At 52.9% G+C, this 21,751-nt stretch overlaps 9 protein-coding genes across 9 annotated transcripts; 3 read left to right on the top strand and 6 right to left on the bottom strand.

Annotated features, from left to right (window-relative positions):
• Positions 1-35: 35 nt before the first annotated feature.
• MYCFIDRAFT_82279 (uncharacterized protein) lies at positions 36-2,111 on the bottom strand (the record flags this gene model as incomplete). The annotated part of the gene is made up of 1 exon (XM_007929488.1): positions 36-2,111. The coding sequence occupies one exon, from the start codon at positions 2,109-2,111 to the stop codon at positions 36-38; it is 2,076 nt and encodes a 691-aa protein (XP_007927679.1).
• A 3,508-nt stretch (positions 2,112-5,619) lies between these two features.
• Positions 5,620-6,377, bottom strand: MYCFIDRAFT_138398 (uncharacterized protein; the record flags this gene model as incomplete). The annotated part of the gene is made up of 3 exons (XM_007929550.1): positions 5,620-5,797; positions 5,854-6,091; positions 6,152-6,377. 3 exons carry the CDS (start codon positions 6,375-6,377, stop codon positions 5,620-5,622), a joined length of 642 nt encoding a protein of 213 aa, XP_007927741.1.
• A 501-nt stretch (positions 6,378-6,878) lies between these two features.
• On the bottom strand, positions 6,879-10,211 carry MYCFIDRAFT_138416 (uncharacterized protein; the record flags this gene model as incomplete). The annotated part of the gene is made up of 3 exons (XM_007929549.1): positions 6,879-6,951; positions 7,009-9,577; positions 9,776-10,211. The coding sequence occupies 3 exons, from the start codon at positions 10,209-10,211 to the stop codon at positions 6,879-6,881; spliced, it is 3,078 nt and encodes a 1,025-aa protein (XP_007927740.1).
• A 1,102-nt stretch (positions 10,212-11,313) lies between these two features.
• On the top strand, positions 11,314-11,709 carry MYCFIDRAFT_40363 (uncharacterized protein; the record flags this gene model as incomplete). The annotated part of the gene is made up of 1 exon (XM_007928803.1): positions 11,314-11,709. One exon carries the CDS (start codon positions 11,314-11,316, stop codon positions 11,707-11,709), a length of 396 nt encoding a protein of 131 aa, XP_007926994.1.
• Positions 11,710-12,698: 989 nt separating this feature from the next.
• Positions 12,699-14,919, bottom strand: MYCFIDRAFT_203988 (uncharacterized protein; the record flags this gene model as incomplete). Its single annotated transcript, XM_007929548.1, has 2 exons — positions 12,699-14,157; positions 14,911-14,919. The coding sequence occupies 2 exons, from the start codon at positions 14,917-14,919 to the stop codon at positions 12,868-12,870; spliced, it is 1,299 nt and encodes a 432-aa protein (XP_007927739.1). The 3' UTR covers positions 12,699-12,867.
• A 30-nt stretch (positions 14,920-14,949) lies between these two features.
• Positions 14,950-15,951, top strand: MYCFIDRAFT_154883 (uncharacterized protein; the record flags this gene model as incomplete). The annotated part of the gene is made up of 1 exon (XM_007929547.1): positions 14,950-15,951. The coding sequence occupies one exon, from the start codon at positions 14,950-14,952 to the stop codon at positions 15,727-15,729; it is 780 nt and encodes a 259-aa protein (XP_007927738.1). The 3' UTR covers positions 15,730-15,951.
• A 1,211-nt stretch (positions 15,952-17,162) lies between these two features.
• MYCFIDRAFT_82273 (uncharacterized protein) lies at positions 17,163-17,573 on the bottom strand (the record flags this gene model as incomplete). Its single annotated transcript, XM_007929483.1, has 1 exon — positions 17,163-17,573. The coding sequence occupies one exon, from the start codon at positions 17,571-17,573 to the stop codon at positions 17,163-17,165; it is 411 nt and encodes a 136-aa protein (XP_007927674.1).
• A 172-nt stretch (positions 17,574-17,745) lies between these two features.
• MYCFIDRAFT_189039 (uncharacterized protein) lies at positions 17,746-19,583 on the top strand (the record flags this gene model as incomplete). Its single annotated transcript, XM_007929546.1, has 4 exons — positions 17,746-17,757; positions 18,646-18,767; positions 18,817-19,286; positions 19,357-19,583. The coding sequence occupies 4 exons, from the start codon at positions 17,746-17,748 to the stop codon at positions 19,581-19,583; spliced, it is 831 nt and encodes a 276-aa protein (XP_007927737.1).
• A 1,128-nt stretch (positions 19,584-20,711) lies between these two features.
• MYCFIDRAFT_82272 (uncharacterized protein) lies at positions 20,712-21,623 on the bottom strand (the record flags this gene model as incomplete). The annotated part of the gene is made up of 2 exons (XM_007929481.1): positions 20,712-21,130; positions 21,536-21,623. 2 exons carry the CDS (start codon positions 21,621-21,623, stop codon positions 20,712-20,714), a joined length of 507 nt encoding a protein of 168 aa, XP_007927672.1.
• Positions 21,624-21,751: the final 128 nt, after the last annotated feature.

Below are 21,751 nucleotides of genomic sequence, written 5' to 3'. Positions count from 1 at the left end.
CTTCGCTTCTCTTCTCCAACAAATCGCAATCTCCCTCACCCACCCTGCCTCAAAGGATGTAAATGAGTCTTCCCCTTCAACGAAACATCCCCAGCAGCAGGACTCGCCGCACGACTTCCTCTCCCCTTCATCGGAGATCCAACTCGAGGAGATCTCGGTGGAACACTATTCTGCCTGGTACCGATTCTCCCCCTCCCAGAATCCTTCAATCTTAAGAGTTCTTCATCCTTGAATTTCAGTGCTGCGTCACGATTCTTCAGCGTAAGTCGTAGTCGGGTGTTTTCGCGTTCAAGGGCTTTGTTGTGGCCCTGTAGACTGATTTCTCGGGCTCGGGCGGCTTCACCTTGCGCCTTGTCCATAGCCTCGGCCAATTTGCTCTCGAGGTCACGGTTCTGGTTTGCGAGCTCGATGGCTCTGGATGAGGTGTCTTGGTACATTGACCGTGTCCATTCAAGATCTTTCATGGTTGCTTCGGTACGTTTCTCGGCTTTATCTTTGTCGATCTTGAATTGCTCCACAAGGACTCGCAGTCGCTCGAATTCTGCTCTCTCAGGCACGCTGTGTTCTAGCAGGCGTTGGTTTGCATCTGCGAGGGCATCTTTGAGCTGTGTCCGTTCTGCTCGAAGGTTGGTGTTGTTAGCGTCTGCCCCAATCACACGCTGAACGGCAAGCTGGGCTTCATTGTTGGCACTGTCCCGTTCGCGAGTTACTTCCACAAGCTTCTTCCGTTGGTCTTCATAGCGGTACTGAAGATCCTCGAGCGCCTTCGTATGCTCCTCGAGTCGATTCTGTGCATTCTGGAGTCGATCCTGTAGCTGCTGCTCGGTCCTGCTGATGCTTGGGGATGGATCTGCAGGCCTAGTGATGTCTGCAGTAGGATTCTTTTCAAGCGAGTCGCTGACATGCGTAAGCTCGATATCTTGAGGGTTGATCGTGCTTGGCATTACAGGCCCTCCAGGCGAGAACTGACGAGCACGCTTGGTCGACTCATTGGTGTTGTCGTTGTCGACATCCATCTCTTCGAGCGGTCGCTTGGTCGCTCCCGATGCGTCAGTCTCGTGCGAAGCCGAAGGATCAATCTCCGTCTGATCAATCTCCGTCTCCGTCTGGCTGGCGAGCTCCTCAAGTTGACTGAGTCCAGTTAATGGCCACTCAGATGCAGTATACTCATCATTATCATCGAGGTAGTCTGCAATAATGGTAGCAGCATCCTTCACATGCGCTTGAGTGCCTTCAAGCCTTCCCGAGTTGTATTTGAGCTCTTGCGTGGCCTTCATAAGCATTCTTGTTGCGACATTAGCTGGTAGATTCTTGTGCAAGCACATCTCCATATGCTCGACAGTTCTCGGTAGTGCCAAAATAAGCAGTATTGACCACGCATCACCTCCAACCGTCTGCTTGCGTAGAGTCCTTATGCGCGGGTCTTTCGCATCGACAGAAGCGTCCAGTGCAATCACAAGATCAACAGGTTGGAGCGGCGACTCTGCACTCAGGTCCGAATCAAGATCGACAACCGATACTCTGACGCCTTCCGTACTTCGAAAGCGAGGGTCTTCAGTGAGATCCTTGCTCACCCGGCGATGAGGAACATAAGTGCCACTAAGAAAGGTCTCGACCATCGCGGGCAGGCGCTGGCCTTTCACGACGATAGCGATGTGTGTATTCTTGGCTCGTCCTTGTAAGCGATTGATCAGTTCATCCAGGAAGTGAAATTTGGCGCTACATTTGACATCCCACTTGGCCTGTCTCTCAGGCTCCGTCGTTTGGGACAGCGTCTCTGGATTGATAAGATCAGGGTGCATAGCGATGTCTCGTAGGCGGTCGAGAAATCTATCTGCCTCAGCGATGAGCTCTGGTGAAGGGTGTCGTTCGTCCAAGAATCTTCTCATAAGGTCACTCTCATAGTAGATATTTTCCTGGTACTGATCTCGCTGGAGTGGCGAAGGCGCGACAGGGACTGTAAATGCTCTGGCTTCCTCCGTGTTCACGCTCGTTTCGCGAGGGAGCTTCGTAGTGTCCTGGTCAGATCGAACGCCATTCTGACGAGGTAGAAAGTCGTCATGGTTTTGAGCTTGGGGTAGAAGCGTCTCGTATCGCTCCGAGGTGTTCATTTCCTCCTTGGTAATGATGGGCGACGGCTCTACTGCAGGCACCATTGATGGCGACCTGGTGTTCTCGGAGACAGCTGGTAGGGGGGACCCAAGTCGGCTAGCTTGAGCGGCTGCCTGCGACGCTGCGACCTCATTTCTAATTTCTAATGGCAGCGCCGATGCTGGCTGCTCGTGGTTGATAGATGGAGTCGGTGTAAATGATCTTCGCGATGCTGCCTTCCGTTGGTCACGCTTCGCTTTCAATTCCGCCGCAAGAGACACGCGCTCACGTTTCGATGAAGAATCCATCTTTGACCTTCTCGGTGAGACGGAAGGCGAGAATGTACCGAATGGCCGCGGAGCGCTTTCGCCAAGGGTGCCGAGAGACCGTGATGGTATTGAAGGAAATGGACTCGAAGAGTGTGACCGATGAGACGCTACACTTTGGTCCCTTGATGCTGCAGGCGGAAGTTGCGGGCGAACAGCGGTTGTTGCTGAAGGCGAGGAGGCGAGATCAGCGAGCGCCTGCACGACTATCGGCAGCTGTGTCTGAAAAGGGAACGAAGACGAATGTTCCACTGACGAGGTGGGCAGGTGTACCCTCGCAGCTCGTCCAGGAGTAGTGCCGTCCGCTAGCGAAGATGGGAGCGGACGCTGACCAGCAGGTGGAGGCTCGAAGTCTGCTGTCCCTGGAGGTGTCCTTGATTGAATTGATGAAATGGGTTGACTGGATTGACCACTGTGGTCTTCGGCACTGGAAATGATGACAGTCTCTTGAGGACCAGCAAGATTGCGGCCAAGCTGTGATGACTGAGTGTCGGCACTGGAAATGATGACAGTCTCTTGAGGACCAGCAAGATTGCGGCCAAGTTGTGATGACTGGGCGCTAGTAGGCTCGTGGTTCAGAAGTGAGCCGACAGATATTCCTGCAGCTCGTACTTGTGATGAGCCTCCACGAGCAGGAGAGGAAGCGGTAACAGGCCGCTCAAAAGCCCGGGGTTCAGATTGCCTAGGTTCTGGTGACTTGACAGCAATCTCTTCAGCAGGTTCGTCCCTGGGTTGTGTGACAGGCTCGTCTTGCTGGTGTTCAGAGGGTGACGTCCGATCCTGCTGCGGACCGACCTCAGCCTGTGTTTGGCGATTAGGGTGGATTGAAGCAGAGGCCTGCGAGTTTGGTGTTCGACGTTCCTCCTCGGTGGCTTGTTGGTCGACGAGAGGTTCCTGATCGCCTTCCTGTGTGCTAGGCTCGTCTTGCTGCTGTTCAAAGGATGACCTCCGATCCTGCTGCGGACCGACCTCAGCTTGTCTTTGGCGATTGGGGTGGATTGAAGCAGAGACCTGCGAGTGTGGTGTCCGACGTTCCTCCTCGGCGGCTTGTTCCTGGTTGATGAGAGGTTCTTGATCGCCCTCCTGTGTGCCAGTCACTTCTTCCTGGCGTTGACCTGCAGTTTGTGAAAGATTCGTAAAGCCAGATATATCTTGCTGACTTTGAGAATCGGGGATAAATCGACTCAAGCTTTTGTCACTCGTGTCCTGAGTCGACTTTGGTCGTCTTTCCGGTCCTGTGTTTGGAGCGGCACTTTCTAGTCCTGTGCCTGGAGCGGCACTGCTCGCTCGATGTGCAGGGTCGCCTCCACTGCTCTGTAGAAGCTCAGTGCTAGGTTGGGGAGCAGAAGATGCAGGTGCCGACGCTCCAGATAGACCTTCTAAAGTGCTTGGGTGCGATGATGTGACTCTCTCGTAAGCGCCTCTAGCCCAGCTCGATGGTGGATCAGAGAGCTGTACTACAGCGCCTGCTAATGTCACAAGCCTAGAGGAAGAGCCTTCGGAGATGGGTTGAGGGCTCTCTGCGCTCTGCTCTGCGCCGCTAGCAGGCTGCTGTACTGCAGGGCCTTCTGTTGTCACAGGCCTGGAGGAGGCTCCGAAGATGGGTTGAGGGCTGTCCGCGCTCTGCTCTGCGCCACTAGCAGTCTGCTGACTCTCACCGATCTCGGGTTCTGGCTCTGGTTCTCGCTCTGGTTCTTGCTCCGGCTCCGGCTCGGGTGCAGGTGCAGTTCCAGGTGCAGGTCCAGGTTCTGAAGCTTGAGTGTCGACTCGGGACTCTTCAATTCGCGCGCTTGGCCTGTTCGCGCTTCCTACCGATGCTTTCAGAATGATCTTCCCGCCCCGGGCTCGTTTCTTCTTGGGAGTCGGTCTAGACGCAGGGGAAGGCGCAGTGTTGGCTGTTGCAGGAGAGGCAGCGATCTTATCCCTGGCAAGAACTGTGTTCCCAGCTATGGTTTCGAATGTTAGTAGGGATGTGCGAAATGAGGATGGGATTCAGGCTCACATCTGCGCTCGGCTTTCTGCCTTTCCCAGTCGTCAATGGCAGCTTGGTTGGCGTTGCTCTTGGGCTCCCACGTGGGTGGGTAGGACTCTCCCGTAGTCGGATGATCAGCCCAATCAATGTGGTATTTGGTGAATGTCTCGTCAAGAATGGAGCGAATCTGATATTCCTCCTGGGTATCGACTTGCCCGCGAGGATGTGGCGTCGCGGATACTCCTGCGAGGTGGTCAGCAATTGCGCGTTTGGGGGCATTCGCATCCGACGAGCGCAGGGTCATCATGCTCGCACAACGAGTGATCAGATGCGGCATACCTGAGGGTTTCTTGGTTCTCTTCCTGGCGGGAGTCGATGCTGGCTGAGCAGTGCGCTTCCTTTTAGCGGCCATTCTGGCGGGGCGCGACTCGGACCCTTGGCGACAGCATATCTGCGAGCGTCAGTGTGTGGTCTGGGGATGGGTTCCAATGCGCGCGTGTGTCTTGCGGAAGGAGGCCGTTGGGCTGCATACAAAGCGTGGTGTGGTCCATCAAAGGGCCAGTCTCCAGAGGCGCAGGCGGCTTCGGGAGTCCCGCCAAGCCAAGGGTCGGAACGGCTTCCGGACTGCCACCGGGCCACGGACGAAGAAGACGAGAGTGATGTCCACGTCGCGGCGCGTCTGCTGGTCCGCGTTCTGGGGGAGCGATGGCAGTGGCAGTGGCAGTGGCAATGGCAATGGCTGTGGCTGTGGCTATGGCAATGGCAATATGATCGAGCGGACGGTCGACTGTGGAGGTTCACATCAAGGTGATGTGTTTGCTTGAGGTGGAGTAAGGAAAGCGCAGAAGGTGGAGGCAGTCGGAGCCGCAGCCGCAGCCGCAGCCGCGCGACGCTTATACTTTTACAACAGAAGACGGCGAGGTGAAGTGAAGTGAGAAGTGAAGTGAGCCTCATTCCTTTCTGCTCTCGCGACGCTTGCACTTCCACAAGTGAAGTGAGAATGAAGGAACTGACAGCGAGCTGAGAAATGTTGAGCCTCCTTACGGCTTTCTGCTCTCTCTTCCGTCACACAGAACACTTGGCAGCAAGTCCGCCGACCCACAGCTGCGACACCTCATTCTCCTCGTTACTGCAGGCAACAAACACCATGACGTTTCTCGACCATTTTCCGCCTCCTCAACTGATGGAGCATGACTTCGGGCACGGCGAAACAGACTTGAGGAATCCGCTCTACGAATTGTGACCCTTCTCCACCTGGCCCTTCTGCTCCTTCATTCTCTTCCGCTCGAGCTCCTTGACCATCTCCGGTGGGCTGTCTTCGATGAGGTCGCTGTCCTCATTCAGTCCAGTCCACTTGGGCAGGCCATCTGGAATGTCCATGACACGCTGACCATAGAACATGTGAAGTCTAATAGGCGTCAGCGTGGTTTGTCAATGCTTTCTCGGAGCACGCCAAGTGCCTACCGAGGCTTGAAGTTCTTCTTGTCCTCCTCCGACTTGAAATGAATCAAGCTGGGGAAGAGCAAGATCATGTTGCGGCCCTCATCCATGATCGGGCTGTGACAGTACGAGCAGCGAACCTTGCAAGGTAGCTTGTGCTCGACCGATTTGGACGTTGGATCATACCACTCGAGATGGTGGTGGCCGTCTCGGAAGTTGATGTCGTCCTTGTGGAAGATGGCAGCCCATTGGAATGGAGCAGCTACACGACCACATCAGCGAATCTGTTTGTCCTATGCATCTCTTCAACAACATTGCTCACCATGCTGAGTCTGGCAGGTTGTGCAGTGGCAGAGCTTGCTGTCCAATGGTACCTCTCGAGACAACTCATACTGCACCTTGCCGCAATGGCAGCTCGCCTCGTATCGGTGCTTGAAGTGCTCGTTGGAGTCGTGCATTCTATACGGTGCTTTCTTCTTCCACTCCTCCACCTTCGTTGCCTGTTCGTTGTGGGCATCGCCATTGGCAGCCTCCTCTTGCTGACCCATTCTGGACATTGCGAAAGATCTCTTGATTGACGCTTGGAACGATGACGGGAAGGCGCGGCGCTGTGAGCTGATCAATCTCGTGCGCTCAATGTGCTGGAATGCTGAGCGAAGCGCTCTGGTAGTGATCATGGAGGGTGTTTGATTGAGCAATGCTCAACAGGCTGAATTTCAACCAAGAAAAGCTGTGACGCTTCCATTGCATCGTGTTTACGCACTGTGCAACTGCTCGCGTGCGCCATTGCAAATAATAATGATCAGTACATCACCCCACTTCGCTCACTTCCACAATAACCATCGCCGAGCCTATCGTCTCCGCAACCTTAATTTAAACGAGCAAGATTAAGTTTCGAGATCGAAACTTTCTAGTGCCAAGAATAGGCGACGTCGAGGGAAAAGTACTACATTTCAACGTGACAGAAATGCATCCTACGAAAGAGAAGACATTGTGAGGCCGACAGTCATGCCATCTTCATAATTCATTCCCGCAAAGACTATTTTATCTCATGAAGCGCCCTGCAGAGCAGCTACAGCTTCTTTATTGCTAAGACCCAGAACATTTGTGAGGTATTCGAGCCTGTCATGATCGTTAGCATAGGCCACCATACCCCCAAAGTTAGACGGAGAAACTCACTGTGCTGCCCTCGCTATTCTCTGCCGCACACTCTCAAACTCCTTTTCACATTTGTCCCACACCATCTCCCTTTTATCTGGGTCCACCGACTTGACTCGCAATCGAAAGTGTCCACTAACTGGTCGATGATCTGATACTCTGATTTGATCCCACCTTCGATACTCGTCCATCTTGACCTTCCCAACACCACGATATAAGATCCGGTCACACCAAGCCGGCGACCTGCGCTTCTCGGAAGTGTCGTACTCATCAGTATGCACATTATACTTGTAAGTAGGCGCAAAGTTGATGGGCGATTCGATAAATGCTCGTAAGCGGAACCCAGGGTTCTTCCTTCGGCTCAAGAGGAGTTGGTCTCGTTCCAACAGTCTGGCGAGATTGCCTTGTTGGATATGTTTGATCACGCTGTCCCGGCCCATCGTGTCGATACGGTAGTTCAGGTCGCCGTTGAGGATGCAAATTTCATGGTCCATAATCATGCTGCCATCACCTCCTGCTGCGAAGACGTCTGTGTGTGTCGCGACTTCGCTATCATTCAGTGGATATGACGGCAGCGCATTGGCTTCAAGGATCTCGGCGATGTCATTGTTTCGATGCATCGTTTGTGTCTGTCCGGCTGCCAAATGGCAATTGATGAAACACAGGCTGCTATCGTCAAGCACCATTCTGACAATGATCGCACCCTTGTTGCCGTGCATACCTCCCATACCACGCTTGACTTCTGCGGTGTGCACATATCGAATGCGACTCCGTTCAGCGGATTTCACGAACACGCATGTGAACAAGCCGACCATACTGGCAGTATGAAGCAAGGTATAGGTCTGGTCAGTGGGCATGTAGTCATCGATGCACTTCCCGAGATGGTCTCGCCACGCCCGATATTGATGAGACATGTGCTGTTGCTCGTCCGGCTCTTTCTTGCTCTTCTTGAAGAAGGATTTTGCTGTGACTTTCTTGTCTTCAAGATCGACCAGTTCCTGAAAGCCAAAAATGAAGAAGTCGGGCGACTTGCGCGATGTCAGATATTCTCTGAGAAAGTTGCTGTCTTCGCGACTGTGCTGTAAGTAGGAGGGTTTCGCTGCGCCTGCATTCCAGGTCATGACCGCTGCAGTCAGCTCACGGAAGGCGCAGTAGTCCGAGTCTCTTGCACTCATCCGTGCCTCTAGCCAGTCGTCTTGTAGCATACCATCCCAGATCTTGAGCAAGTTATCAAGACCGAGCGTGATAACATTGAGACGCCCCATCTTCCACATGGCAGACGGATCAGCGATGATGCTACAAATTTGCTTCTCGTGGGCTTTCCAATCCTTCTTCACAGTCCAGGGTGTAGTCGACGTATCGTAAACATATGCCATGCCAGTGCTGTAACCAGCCCACAGATACTCGCCAACGCCCGCGAGAGAGCTTATCCGGTAGACACTGACATTAACAATGGCTTGGCAGGAGAAGTCTCGGCGGTTGTATATGCTGCATTTGCCATCAGAGTGACCGAAGTAGATCAGATCTTGTTGATGATTTACGGTCGCGCCCGACGTGACGTCGCCTGTGCCAGACTGTGAGAGCGGAGTCCGTGTGAGCTGAAACTCCGTGTCCGAATTCGCGCCTGGCATGAAAACTCTGATCTCCTTCCCTGTTGCGAACCACAACTGGTGACCAGCAGCCATCGAGAAGGAGTGGCCTTTCGGGACACGCCAGTTGTTATGTTGCGAGTCCAGACTGGGCATGCCTTTGTGATCAGGCTTCCAGACGTAAAGCTCGCCACCATCGTCGAGTGTCCAGAGTTCCGACGCATAACGGAACATGCGAACAACTTCTCGCCTGTTGTGCACATTTGACTTGGTCTTGACCAGGCTCTGCGAAGGAATGTCCACTTCGTGTATGTCTCCGGCATTAGTGCCAAGCCAGATACGTTTGCCCTCATCTTCGACATCTGGTGACGGCTTGAAAACTACTGATGTGATTTTTATGTTTTCGCGATGCTCCATGTTAAGCAATTGCTCACCCGTGCGGAAATTCCACGCTTTCGTAATGTAGCCAGTCGTACATACATACTCGCCACAGACAGCAAACAATCGGGTGTCATACTCAGTAGGTATTTGCCAAGGCCGCTGCTTGAACTTTGGCGCTCTTCGATTCGATTTCGTCCCATCTGGGAAGTCATTCAAACCTGTACCTTCGCGACTCAGCGATTGTGGCAGGAAGTCCTCGTAATCATCCCTAGATTGACGTGTCATGCCATTGGTACTTGGTGTCGTTGGTATGCTTGAAGATGGAGGTGGCGGTGGTTCCCGCCGACGGTCTGCGGATCTCCGAGGTGCTGGTAATGCTGGAGGTTGAATTGGAGTTGTTACAATTGGAGATACCGTGGAAGAAGCGATAGAGCCCTTCCTGTCGAAGCCTTGTGTCAGTGCAGACCTGGTGTTCACCTTATGCACAGCAGGTATTCGTGGTCCAGATTCCAGGTCCACTGATGCTCGCTGCAATCCATCTACAGATCGTTTCGGTGGCAGCATATGAGATTTCAACGGACTAGTCCTCCCCGATCGTGTCTTTGGTGGACTGACTCGCCCTGAGCGAACTTGTAATTCCGGCCGTGTTGGCAACCTCGGCCTATCTTCAGTGATATCTTCTTGCGGCCTGCCATCACGTCCGGCCACGTTTCGATACCTGGCAGGCATGGTTCCTGTTCGTGTCACGGCATGTGGCATCCAGCTGTCTGGAAGGGTTGATGGCTCCACAAAGGATGCATTTGAGCCAGATCTTGCACGTTCCGCAAACGATGAGTCTGAATCTCCTCGTAGCCTTGTGACCCACGAAGCATCAGAATCTTGCCGCACTCGATGCACTGCGGATGCATTTGACTCGTTCCTGGCACGCGTACCTTTCGCCTGAGCATCTTGCGTGATCGCCGGCGAGCTACCACCGCTGCTAGGCGGCGTGCTGAAGGGCGACGCACTTCGGTCTGATAGCTCTGCACTCAGTTCTGGAGCAGCTGGGTTGTTGCCAGTCTTCTTAACCAAAAGTATGGGCTTTACCGGAACCTTAGGTTTGGCAGCACGATTGACGGGAGGCGGCGCTGATGACGCTGATGCAGTCTCTGGTCTAAACTCCACGTGAGGCTTGGGTTCCGGTTGTGCTGATTTTGATAGCTCCTCGGAACGATGTGCAGCTTGTGTGTCCGCGGCTTGCAGGAATGCATTCATTCGCGCTTCCAATGCTGGAGTAGCAGACCTACTGATATTCCGTGAATGCGTTTCGTTCATAGACCCGCCGGTCCGGTTCGGAGTCAAGGGCTGCACAGGGGTGCTCCCACCAGATGGACGTAGATCAACCGACAAGGCCTTGTGTGGCGATCGAGGAGATTTTGGCGACGTGACTGCTAACAGTGGAGGCGAAGACTGCTTGGGAGAAGTAGCACGCATCGATACTGGTCGCGGTGTCTGGAGCAGTGGCTTGCGTGGAGTTGGCGCGAGCATAGCCTGAGCACCTCCAATCGTGGGCAGTCCTGGTGCTATTGACTTGGCCTCTCCTCCGGCAATCTTCGGCCTCCCAGCCAGTGCTGTGCCATTTGCGCCTAGCCTGGAGCCTACTGTCGCCGACGGAGGCGCATTGTCTTGTTCCTTCCCAAGATTTTCAAACCTGGAGCGCAAAGACGATATGGGCTTGATCGAGGAAGTGTCCGGGCCATCGCCTTGCCCCTCCATGGCCGTGTTCTCCAGCCTCGAGTGTGAAGTGTTGGGGCTGCTTGTTGCGAATCTCGCTGACAGCCGGCTCCGCCTCCGCTATGTCTTCCATGAAATCGCCCTCAACACAGCTCTTGCGATGTTTGTTTGTCAATCAGCGGATTCGGTCAGCTCGCAAAAGTTGGACTTCATGCCAGCACTCGGCCAAGTCAGGCCATTGTCCGTTCCGCGCAATCCCTGGCAGCCTGCTTCTCTCGAGATCCTTGGTTGTTTTGGAGAGGCTGCGAATTTGGCAAGGGGTGGAAAAGAAATAAATATTGTACTCCGGATTCGTGTCTCGTTGGGCGCGGGCGGATGCTTGTGACAATGATTCTTCAGGCCCACTGCTCATGTTGCTACCAGCACTTTGATTCAGTACTAGTGAAAGGGAACGACGCGATCCGCCTCCGCCTGCTGATCCCTGTCACGCCGAAAGTGAAACGAGAGTTTCGGCGGAGACCCTGGACGCCCACGCGATCCCGTGTTTCAGCTTCTCGCGCTTGTCTTCCTCACTTCACCACTACAGATCGCGTGCCGTACTGCTCAACACACCTGCAGACACCATGTGGTAGGTAATCACCGTATGCCAAGGATCACATGCTCACGTGTACTCAGCAAACATATCCTCAATGCTCAAGTCTCGATTCGATCACCCTGCTGCAAGCAGTGGTTCGATTGTGCAGAGTGCCATGCGGAGACCCAGACACACCAACTCAAGCAGGCCATGGAGATGACCTTCGCCTGCAAGAAGTGCAAGAAGTGCTTTCGAAAGGACATGAACGAGTATGAAGACAGTGATGAGTACTGTCCCCACTGCGACAACCATTACGTTATTGAGGCCAAAGAGCCAAAGGCGCGTCTGGAGGTGGAGGGTGAAGATGTGCGGAAGGATGCACGCATGCTTAGGGATGAGCGCATGAAGGCGATCAAGGAGATGTCCATATGGGATGATGAGGGTGACGCTGCCCGACTCGGCTGAGAGAACACAAAATCACGATAAAGACGATTACGAGCAACGAGGAAAGTGGAAACCAGGTCATTGGAAAAATGGGCCAGAATATCATGACCTACTTGCACTGCTGTCTCTCGTCGGATCCTTTAGGCCTGCTACATGGCTAACAGCTCATCGACGCCAATAGTCGAAGAACGGAGCCATGGCCCACTTACAACAATTGCAAAAGAAGATCTGCATATCTAGCCACCGCGTGCGTATCACCTGGGGGACTATCGCCAGTTAAGGTCCATCAGTAACGGCTTTATTCTCATCAACAGACTGCACTAAGCATCCTCCCCCGACCCAACTGCATTTCCAACTGGCGACTGAGAGAGTCTCGGCAGACTCAAGAGCCCACCAAGCCGAAAAACCAATGATTTACTCCCATACTGGAAGCCTGGGATTATATCTCTTGCGACTAGCGACTCACAGTAGGCGATTGGGACACCAACATGAGTCGATGACTGCCTCGCTATCAGCCAAGCTTCAAGATGTGTAGTACAGAACTAGAGTAAATGAATGTTAGGACTTAGCTCTCATTCTCCTAATTGTCCCGAACCTGCGAAGGCCCAAATTCACATCAAACAACCAAAAGGACATCAATCCTCGAATGTTGGGGGCACTGGGTATCTCACATTCAGCCACAACACCTGCTCCACCTCGGAACGGAGGATCGCCCCTCATCCTCCTTGCCTCCTATCTAAGACTCGTAATCGCACAAGCCTTTCATCTGAGTCCCACAGCAACCAAGTTAATTAAGACGTGGAGATTGCGATGACAATGCCCTGACAGCACCAAATACTACGACAAATGCTGCTGCGAACAACGCGCATCGCCGAAAAGCTGTACTAGTCGATTTTGGCGAATACTGGATGTGGGTTCTGTACGCCCATGTGAGGCAAAGGCGATAGCAAAGTCCTGCAGATGGCATTGAGTTGGGTCATAGTATCGCCATTTGCAGGCAAGCATATCAGACAGAAAACGACGCGCCTTATTGAAGTAATTTGCATGATCTCTATTGGCTTCAGGCCGGCTCACGAGGCAGGCACATTAGCTACTGTGGTAATACAATGCTCACTGAAAGCCAGCGAGCGAGCGCCGTGCTATGCATTCGTTCTCCGCTCTCCTTCATATGTCCAGCTCTTACAAGTACAAGCCCTCTGGCTCACCCTCGCTCTTCGTCTTGAGCACACTTTCACGCGCAGATCGGAAGTCTGCCATGTTGACTCTCATTCTCCGCTCTCGTAGCGCCAATAGACCTGCTTCTGAACAGATGGCACGGATATCTGCACCGCTCAGATCATCCTTTTGCGTGATGAACTCGTCCAAGTCCACATCCTCTGCCAAGTTCATCTTGCTCGTGTGTAGTGTGAAGATCTTCTTCTTGGTATTCTGATCGGGGTTCTCGAAGAGGATCTTTCGGTCAATACGCCCAGGTCGAATAAGGGCAGGGTCGAGGGTCTCAATCTTGTTGGTGGCCATAATGACCTTCACATCTCCACGGTCGTCGAAACCGTCAAGCTGGTTGAGAAGCTCCAGCATGGTCCGCTGGATCTCGCGCTCTCCTCCACTCGTGCTCTCGTATCGCTTGGTACCAATGGCGTCGATCTCGTCAATGAATACGATGGAAGGCGCGTTCTCAGCGGCAACCTGGAAGAGCTGTCGTACTAATCGTGGACCATCTCCAAGGTATTTTTGAATGAGTTCAGATCCAACAATGCGAAGGAAGGTGGCCGATGTTTGGTTGGCAACGGCTTTGGCGAGGAGGGTCTTTCCTGTACCAGGAGCACCGTAGAGAATGACACCCTTTGGCGGCTTGATACCCATCTCTTCGTAGAGTTCAGGATGTAAGAGTGGCAGCTCGACAGCTTCCCGCACTTCCTGAATCTGTGTCTCCAAACCTCCAATATCTGCATAGGACTCTGTTGGCGCCTTATCAAGCTTCATCACTGAAACAGCGGGATCGGCGTCGTCCGTCAGCACACCGACCACTGATACGCTCTTGTGATGCAGCAGGATTGACGCGCCGGGCTCGAGGAGATCCTTATCGACAAAGCTCATGATGGAGACATAGTATTCTGGGCCAGTAGCAGAGGACACAATGGCGTGGTCATCATCAATCAGCTCCTCCAGGTTTCCAACACCCATCGGCGAGCCTCGCATGTCGTCAACTCTACTCCGCTCATCGGCATTCCTGTCGTCGGCTGCTCCTTCGCCGCCAGCCGAGGCCGCTGGCTTCTCGTTTGCCGCTTTCGCCTTTCTTATCCGCTCCTGATTTTCGACGAACTCCTCCTCCAGCAGTAAGTGATCGTGTACTCGCTGCATGCGCAGATATCGCAGTTTGCATCGCGCGGTCGGATAGACTGTGGGGAGTTTGGCGGCGGCGTTGGGACCAGCCTGCTTCTTCTTCTTGCGGCCGATACGAGTGGTAGGCTGTGGCGGCGGCTCGTACTTGGGCTTATCCTTCTTGTCACCCTTCTTGTTCTTGTCGTCGCCAGGAGGACCACCGGCGCCTCCCAGGCCAGACTGGTTCTGACCCTGTTGATGGCAAGGTTAGCTGGCATCAAACATGTGTGCGCCGGTGTTTGTTCCGCCTTACCATGCTCGATCAGAACTCGATCAGATTGATGAGTATTCGATGCGTAGTTGAAGGGCCGCTGTGATGCGTGGTGCTGTATAGATCGATGGCGGAGGTGGTGTTGGATGTTTAGTGATGATGGTCGGAGCTGTGTCGCGCCTTCCGGAGAGTGAGTGACGAAGCACGCGCTGCCTGCAGGAAGGAGCTGCGTTTCGGCCCGCCGTCGCCGATGACCTCGATGTCTGCTGGCACCGCTGTCGACCTTGATGAGACGCTTCCACTACTCTTACACGACCATCACGCCATTTGTGGAAGAACTTGACTGTTCACACTGCACACAAGCTTGACTGCCATTCACGTGCAGGCTCACAAGGCAGCAAGGTGTGCCTGAGACAATCTCAGTCTCGTGACGGCCTCGACCCTTCGCTTCTTCCACCTTCGATAGCCGCCAACTGAGACGACTCATCTGCACCGCCAGCGAGCCTCTCCCGATCCGTGACCGTGACTCTAAGTACATCTCACGCAAACAGATTGCTTGAGCCTCGGCGGAGGCAACCACGTAGTACAAAATCCCAAGAAATCCATCTACTTCCACATCATACGCATACGCATACCATCCCGACTTCCACATCACAAGTCTCCCCAACATGGCTTCCAACAGGAATCGCCGTTTGCAGAAGGAGATTGCCGACATCCTCAAAGACCCGCAGTCCGGCATCAGAATCACATCTCCGCAAGGCTCATCTGACATCACCGACTTTACGCATTTCAAGGGCCACTTCCGCGGTCCACCAGATACTCCATATGAGGGCGGCAAGTACGAGATCGACATCCGGATAACCAGCGAATATCCTTTCAAGCCGCCCGAGATGCGCTTCATCACAAGGATTTGGCACCCAAATGTCTCTTCCCAGACAGGTGCCATCTGCCTCGACACGCTGAGCACTGCCTGGAGTCCAGTCCTAACGCTGAAGAGCGCACTAATCTCGCTCCAAAGCCTCTTGAGTAGTCCTGAACCGAAAGACCCACAAGATGCTGAAGTCGCTCGCATGCTTATTACGCGGCCCGAGGAGTTCAAGCATGTTGCGCGAGAGTGGGCCATCAGACACGCTGGAGCGCCGAGACCGCCTCCTGGTAGTGGCAAGGGCGGAGCAAGCAGCTCCATGGACCATGAAGAAGCAACTGCCGAGGAGAAGAAGAAAATGGACGACAAGGAGGCGAAGAAGGCAGAAGAGAAGAGACGGCGAGAGGCCTACAAGGGATACAACAAGCACATGATCGATCAATTCGTGCAGATGGGCTTTGGCGTAGATCAAGTCGTGTCTGCTTTCGAGTATGTTGGGATTGACAAGGCTGGAGGTGAGCAGTACGAGCTTGAGGAGGAGTACATCGGGGACGTTACCGCGCGGCTCTTCAACGAGGCGTAGACTCCAGGCGATAATTCGATCACGGACCGAGGAAAACCACAACTCCCCACTTTTGATGAAGAGAGCTCCGACTTGAACTTCTAGCGGCATTTCAGCGATCGACTTCTTCTGGGTATGGGTATATGGGCTGCATTCGAAGGGCGAGGCGCTAGGCTGGCTTTACTGTGGTGAGCGATGTGTGTTACGTGTGCAGATATGATATCAAACCAACAATCACTGTTCATGGCCGTGATGAAGCCGTGGCATCAAATCAAAGCACCCACTGTCTTCGAAGCTACTGACATACTCGCAATCAGGGTTATTATTTCTTCGCGAGAGGAGGTACAGACGATGAGTCAGTTCCATTGACCGATAGCTCTCTCGCATCCTGTATAGAAGGCCTACCATCGCACCCGACTCTTCCCCGATCCATCCTCGCCAATCCTCAAAGCGAGGCATCACGAGACAATTGCGTGCAACCCCAAGACAAACACAACGCGAACCCGAGCTGGAAAATTCCTACTTCAACAAACAGAATCCCAACAACGACAACACCACCTCAATGCCGCAACCACAATGTTCACTTCCCTATCCAACAAACTCCACTTCCTAGTCCTCGCCTTCGAACCCCTTCTAGTCGCCTTCAACCTTTCCAACAACATCCCCTTCCACATCCGCTGGCGTCTCCTTCCCCTCCAACTCCTAAACTGCCTCGCAATCCCCCTAAAAGTCCTCCCTTACACATTCAGCAATGCCTACGAAGTCCTCTGGATCCCTACAAGAAGACCTGGTCAAACCGTGCGAGCTCTAATCTTCACATACCCCCCAAATCATCTCAAACCAAACACTCTTTTCCTCTCTACATCGACTTCCACGGCGGAGCTTTCATATCCGGAATCGCAGAAATAAACGCCTGGTTTTGTCACACTCTCTCCCAACTGCACGAATTCCGTAGTCATATCCGTCTGCCGAGGACCGTCACGCGCCAGTTTACGAATTTCCTGCTGCGCATGAGGACGCAGAGGATGTTGTGGAATGGTGTATCACCAACGCCGAAAGGCTCTGGAACGCTGATCCGGAGAATTTCAGAGATGTGCTGACATCTCTAACAAACAGTGCCGCAAGCTTTTATTGATGCAGAAGATCGAAGACAGGCTTGGGATAAGGCTGTGGAGTTTATTGTTGATGCTCATCAGAGAGAGTAAGGGCTTGGTGGTTTGGTGGTTGGTTACTCGCCGCTCAAGGCCTGCGGAAACTTGTGCACCCTCCTCATCTTGATGCCTCTTTGGAAATCATTCCTTGCAAGAGTTAACATCATCTTCGAAATCAGTATGTTGTTCTCTGAGACAGCTTCTGCAAGCTTGGAGGAACGCATTCTCTCACAGGCTTTTGATTTACCGAACGAGTTACAATACTGTCGAAGACTTCCTCTACGCTCGATACTCCAGCGCCTTCTAACAGCCCTCAGCATTATCCAGCACACTAAACTGCGTCGAATACTGAAATTCTCCCGTCCCGTCCACAATCACCAACATTCCGTACCCACTATCTGTCTTGGCTGTACCCGCCTTGAGATCGCAAGGAACATTCCATGTCCAAGACTTGTCCGACGCAGGGATCTTTTCCACCAAAGCTTTGTCGTCGATTTTGCAAGTGTTGGAGTTTCCTCGACAGAGGACGAGAGAGACTGTGACGCCGTCGACTTCCTTGGGCGTGCCGTCCCAGGTCACGGTGAAAGGCTTGCCTTTGGTGACCGGGTGAGTGACGTCGGGGAGTCGGAGGGCGTTCCAGGTTGGGTCTGCTTGCGGTTTGGTGTATGCTGAGACTAGGCTAAGGGTACTGAGGAAGAGGAGTTGGAGTTGCATCTTGGTAGCCGAATCTTCGAATGTAGGCTTGGTGGAATTTCTGTGGCGGTGGAGTGGAAATGGTCTCAAGTCCCTGAATGTGATCTATTATGTTTCTGAAGTGCTGCGGACATTTTCCTATATAAAAGGCGTTGAACCCTTGCTATCGAGATGAGGCTCTGGTGGCGGAGGCATGGACACCCTTGTAACGGAAAACGCGGTGGCCAAGAATAGTATGAACATTTGTAGGAGGGTGACTCGTCTACACCCATGGCGGCGTCTAATTGCAAACGAACTCATCGTGGACATCTCCAGTCCTGTATGGCTCTGTTCAGGGCGACACGAATGTTCTTTCCGACCGCTGCAGTGTGAATGTGAAGGGCAGGGAGCCAGCCCTTGCTAGCAGCTCGGCTCGGCTCGGCTCGACGCCCGCAGCCGGACCAATAGGCGCACAGAGCTCGACTCTTGGTTTTCATTCACTCCCTTCTGCTCGGCAGACCTGAACACAACTTCTCAGGATTCTGGACTGCATATGTGTGAAAGACACATGAAAGAGGCTCAGCTCGGCATCCAAGTCATCAGGCATGTCCTTCGACAGGTATACGCTCGTAGCCTCGCTGCTGGTCATCCCTGGTCAACGGCTATCCACCATGACCATGAACATGGCAAGGATAAAACAAACCTCCGTAAACATTGCTCGATGGAACCGCCTTCCTGCATTCGCTATCAAAACAATTGTACATAAAATTCAAAATATCTTCGTCAGCAGTAAGGAAGGACGGGGGAATTGAATACAGAGAGTAAACATACTTGAGCGCCACACTCTTTTCGGCGTACGTATTACAGTGGACGGCGGACAAATGGATTCTGACTCTCATCAGGCCGCATGCATTCCATTGATGTGCGCAACTTCCTGCGCATTTGGCCCGCTGTTGTCATCTTCGTGGCACTCTTTTGGCTCTTTTCAGGAAGTATACCCGTCAGGATCAGGAACTCTGCTGTCCCCGTGTCCGAAACACATCCGCAGACGGCTACCAAACATGCAGACGACAGGCCAGCAGTCACGCTGGTGGTAGCAAGTTTGAAAAAAGAGAATACTGCGTGGCTTGAAGCTACGCCTCCAGGCTGGCAGAAGCTGGTATATGTAGTTGACGACCCTAGCGCTGCCCTCAAACCGCCATCCAACAAAGGCCGCGAAAGCTCAGTGTACTTGACGTATGTAATCGCGCAGCTTCCGACCGTGTTCCAAACTCACAAACCCTAGCTACATAATCGACAACTACGAAAAACTAACCGGCACCATCATCTTCTCCCACGCGAGCCGATATCAATGGCACAACGACGACCCCCTCTACGACGGTCTACAAGTCCTTCGGCATCTTCAACTCCCATACATCCAAACTCAAGGCTACGTCAGCCTTCGCTGCGTCTGGACAATAGGCTGTCCCGCCGAAATCCATCCTGTGACCGAAGCACTAGCCCCGCCACCAGCTTCCAATGCCTCATCCCAGGAAGCACGAGCAGGCTCTTTCTACAAAGAAGTCTTCCAAGAACTCTTCCCCGGCGACCAAGTCCCAGAAGTCGTAGCTGCTCCCTGTTGTGCACAATTTGCCGTCACAGCCGAGAGAATTCGAACGAGGCCGAAGTCCGATTATGAACGTTATCGAGGCTGGTTAGAGAAGACTCCTCTTCGAGATAGCATTAGTGGGAGGATAATGGAGTACTCGTGGCACAGTGAGTTTGAGTTCTGGAAAGGAAAGCAAGAATCCATGACATGAAGGGGACTGACTTTTTCAAAAAACAGTCATTTTTGGCAAAGATCCAGTTTCTTGTCCGAATGCGAAGCAGTGCTATTGCAATCTATATGGAATCTGTGATTTGAATTGTGAGGAGGAGGGGGTGTGTAGCGCGATGTACACTTTGGCTAAGTACTCTGTCCTTCCTGAAGGTTGGCCTGACGTTGATTGGGATGGGAAATGGCGAAATGTTACTGAGATTCGTGGCAGTTTACCATACGTATACGGTTCGTAGCCGGAAGTCATTGTCTCGCATTGCCGATGTTTGTTCACTCCATTCCGTTACAGCTTTTCATTCTTTCTGGCTTTTAGCCACGAGCCGAGTCCTCTCGATACCACACAACTACCTTATATTTAGCCAGGGCCCATCAACCGAATACCCGCCCGACACTGGAAAGACAAGCGTCAGCTTCACAACCGCTCTTCCCAGGTAGTTACCTTACCACAATGCCAAGAGACACATGGTACTCACCACCAAAGCTCTCTCGCAATTAATTCGTGTGAAGATTTCCTGGTTGTTCTCGTGTGCCGCGTGTGATTTAAGACGGTACCAAGCAAACCAAAAGAGCGAGCCCAGGAAGACGCCTGTTGATAGCAGCAACACTAGATCTTCAGGATAGTTGAAGAACAACAGGGCAAGTATCAGACCACAGAGCAAAGCGAGACTGATTAAGAGCTTGGTCTCCCGGTCAAAATTCTTTGGTTTTGGTTTCCTAAGGAGGTACTCTGAGATGTAGACTCGTTCTCGATGCTCGTTTCTGTGCCTCCTTGCTCGCGGAGGCATTTCAAAGCAAGTGTCTTGTTTCTGCTCGAAATTCGAAGAATCGGGGCTGAAATGCGGAAGAGATTGTGACACTGGTGAGGAGGCGGCTATATGGTGGATAATGCTTGCTGCGACTCATCTTGATTCTGATCTAGCGAGATCTCCACGCTCAGAGAAGAGCTGCTTTCAGTCGATTGAAGCACGTGCTCATGTGAGCGACGATCCTGTGGACTGACGCCTAGTGTATGTCGAACCACTGATCATGTCCTTCCAGGGATTCTTCAGGAAGCGATGAGCATCTGGTACGAAGAGAATGATTTCAAATCCAAGGAGACACCACATACATTCGGATTTCTCGACTTCGCGTTCATTTCGTCGCTGCAGCCGCGATATATCGACTTGATGGAATCTCTTCGATGTGCGAGTGAGCACCTGGGGGAATCCTCGTCTTGTCATTCTGTACGGATGCACAATGCAAGCTCAATGCATCGTCTCTGTCACTTTCCAACCAAACGACGTATAGCCGGGTAAGAAATTCAGCACCCCTGATTCAGCCCAGCATGCTCCTCGCCTACTATAGTAATTCCCTATAATCTTCATTCAGAAGTAATGGAACTCTTCCCCTTTCTCAGCCTTCTTCTTACTGCCAGGAAGTACCACAAAATACTTCATCCCAGCACCATTCCGAAAGCAAGGCTGTGTCGCATCGCGACCGAGCTGACACGCCACCCAAGGCTCGCCATGCCACTGTGTCCTCTTGCCAAGCGTCACCCTAGTGGAAGCGCAGCCGACGATCTCGCCAGCCGACCACGAGTGAAGGCGGCGCTTTCGAGACTCATTGACAGCCTCGTTTGTAATGTTCTTCCACGTGTCTGCGATCATCTTGATCTGAGCTGCAGATAAGGTAGACACTTTGACCAGATCCGTCGACTTGTGCTGTGCTTGACCAGTTCGTAGTCCGTATATGTTCTCAACTGCTGCTTTCAGGTCTCTTGCGGGTTTGGTGGGATGAGGGAATTCTAGAGCGATTAGTCATAGTGCGTGAGTAATCGCAAGTGACTTACTTGGATAGGTCTGAGCCTTGGGCTCGACAGGTTGTAAGGGAGCGATGAGATACTCGGCGTCTTTATGCTTGGGGCGCTTGAGCAGCGGCTCGTCGTCTTCTGCATCTTCTACAGTGGCTCGTAGGCGCTTGTTGGTTTTCGGAAGCTGTCGAACTGGCGAAGATTGTGTCTTTGATAGATTGCCGTGGCGGAGTGAGTCGTCCAGGTCGTCGACGTTCACAGCCTTGCTTGCGCCCTGTCGCAGTCGCAGCTTGTCTTCTGCTGCCTTCCGCATCCTGCGCTCGCCTTCGAGCTCCATTTCGAGCTGCTTGATCCGAGCATCAGACTCGCTGCGACGATCGAGAAGCTTCGACTCAAGACCTTCCGCTTTCTTGCGGAGACTCTCTTCGTGCTGCCGTACATCCTCCAAAGCCGCGATGGCTATATCAACCGGGTCTTGCTGCGCCATGTCAGGATGCTGTCACTTGACAGTGTTGTTTCGCGACTTGGTTTCATCGATGTGAGATACACCAGCCTTTCTGCGGGCGGCCCAGGCTAGTCGACTGCACGGCCATTTCGATGTAAGTGCACACTCTT

The sequence above is a fragment of the Pseudocercospora fijiensis genome (genome assembly GCF_000340215.1).
Source record: "Pseudocercospora fijiensis CIRAD86 unplaced genomic scaffold MYCFIscaffold_5, whole genome shotgun sequence".
Classification (NCBI taxonomy): Eukaryota; Fungi; Ascomycota; class Dothideomycetes; order Mycosphaerellales; family Mycosphaerellaceae; genus Pseudocercospora; species Pseudocercospora fijiensis.
Note: the sequence above shows the minus strand (reverse complement) of the source record. Positions and strands in the feature narration are given on the sequence as shown.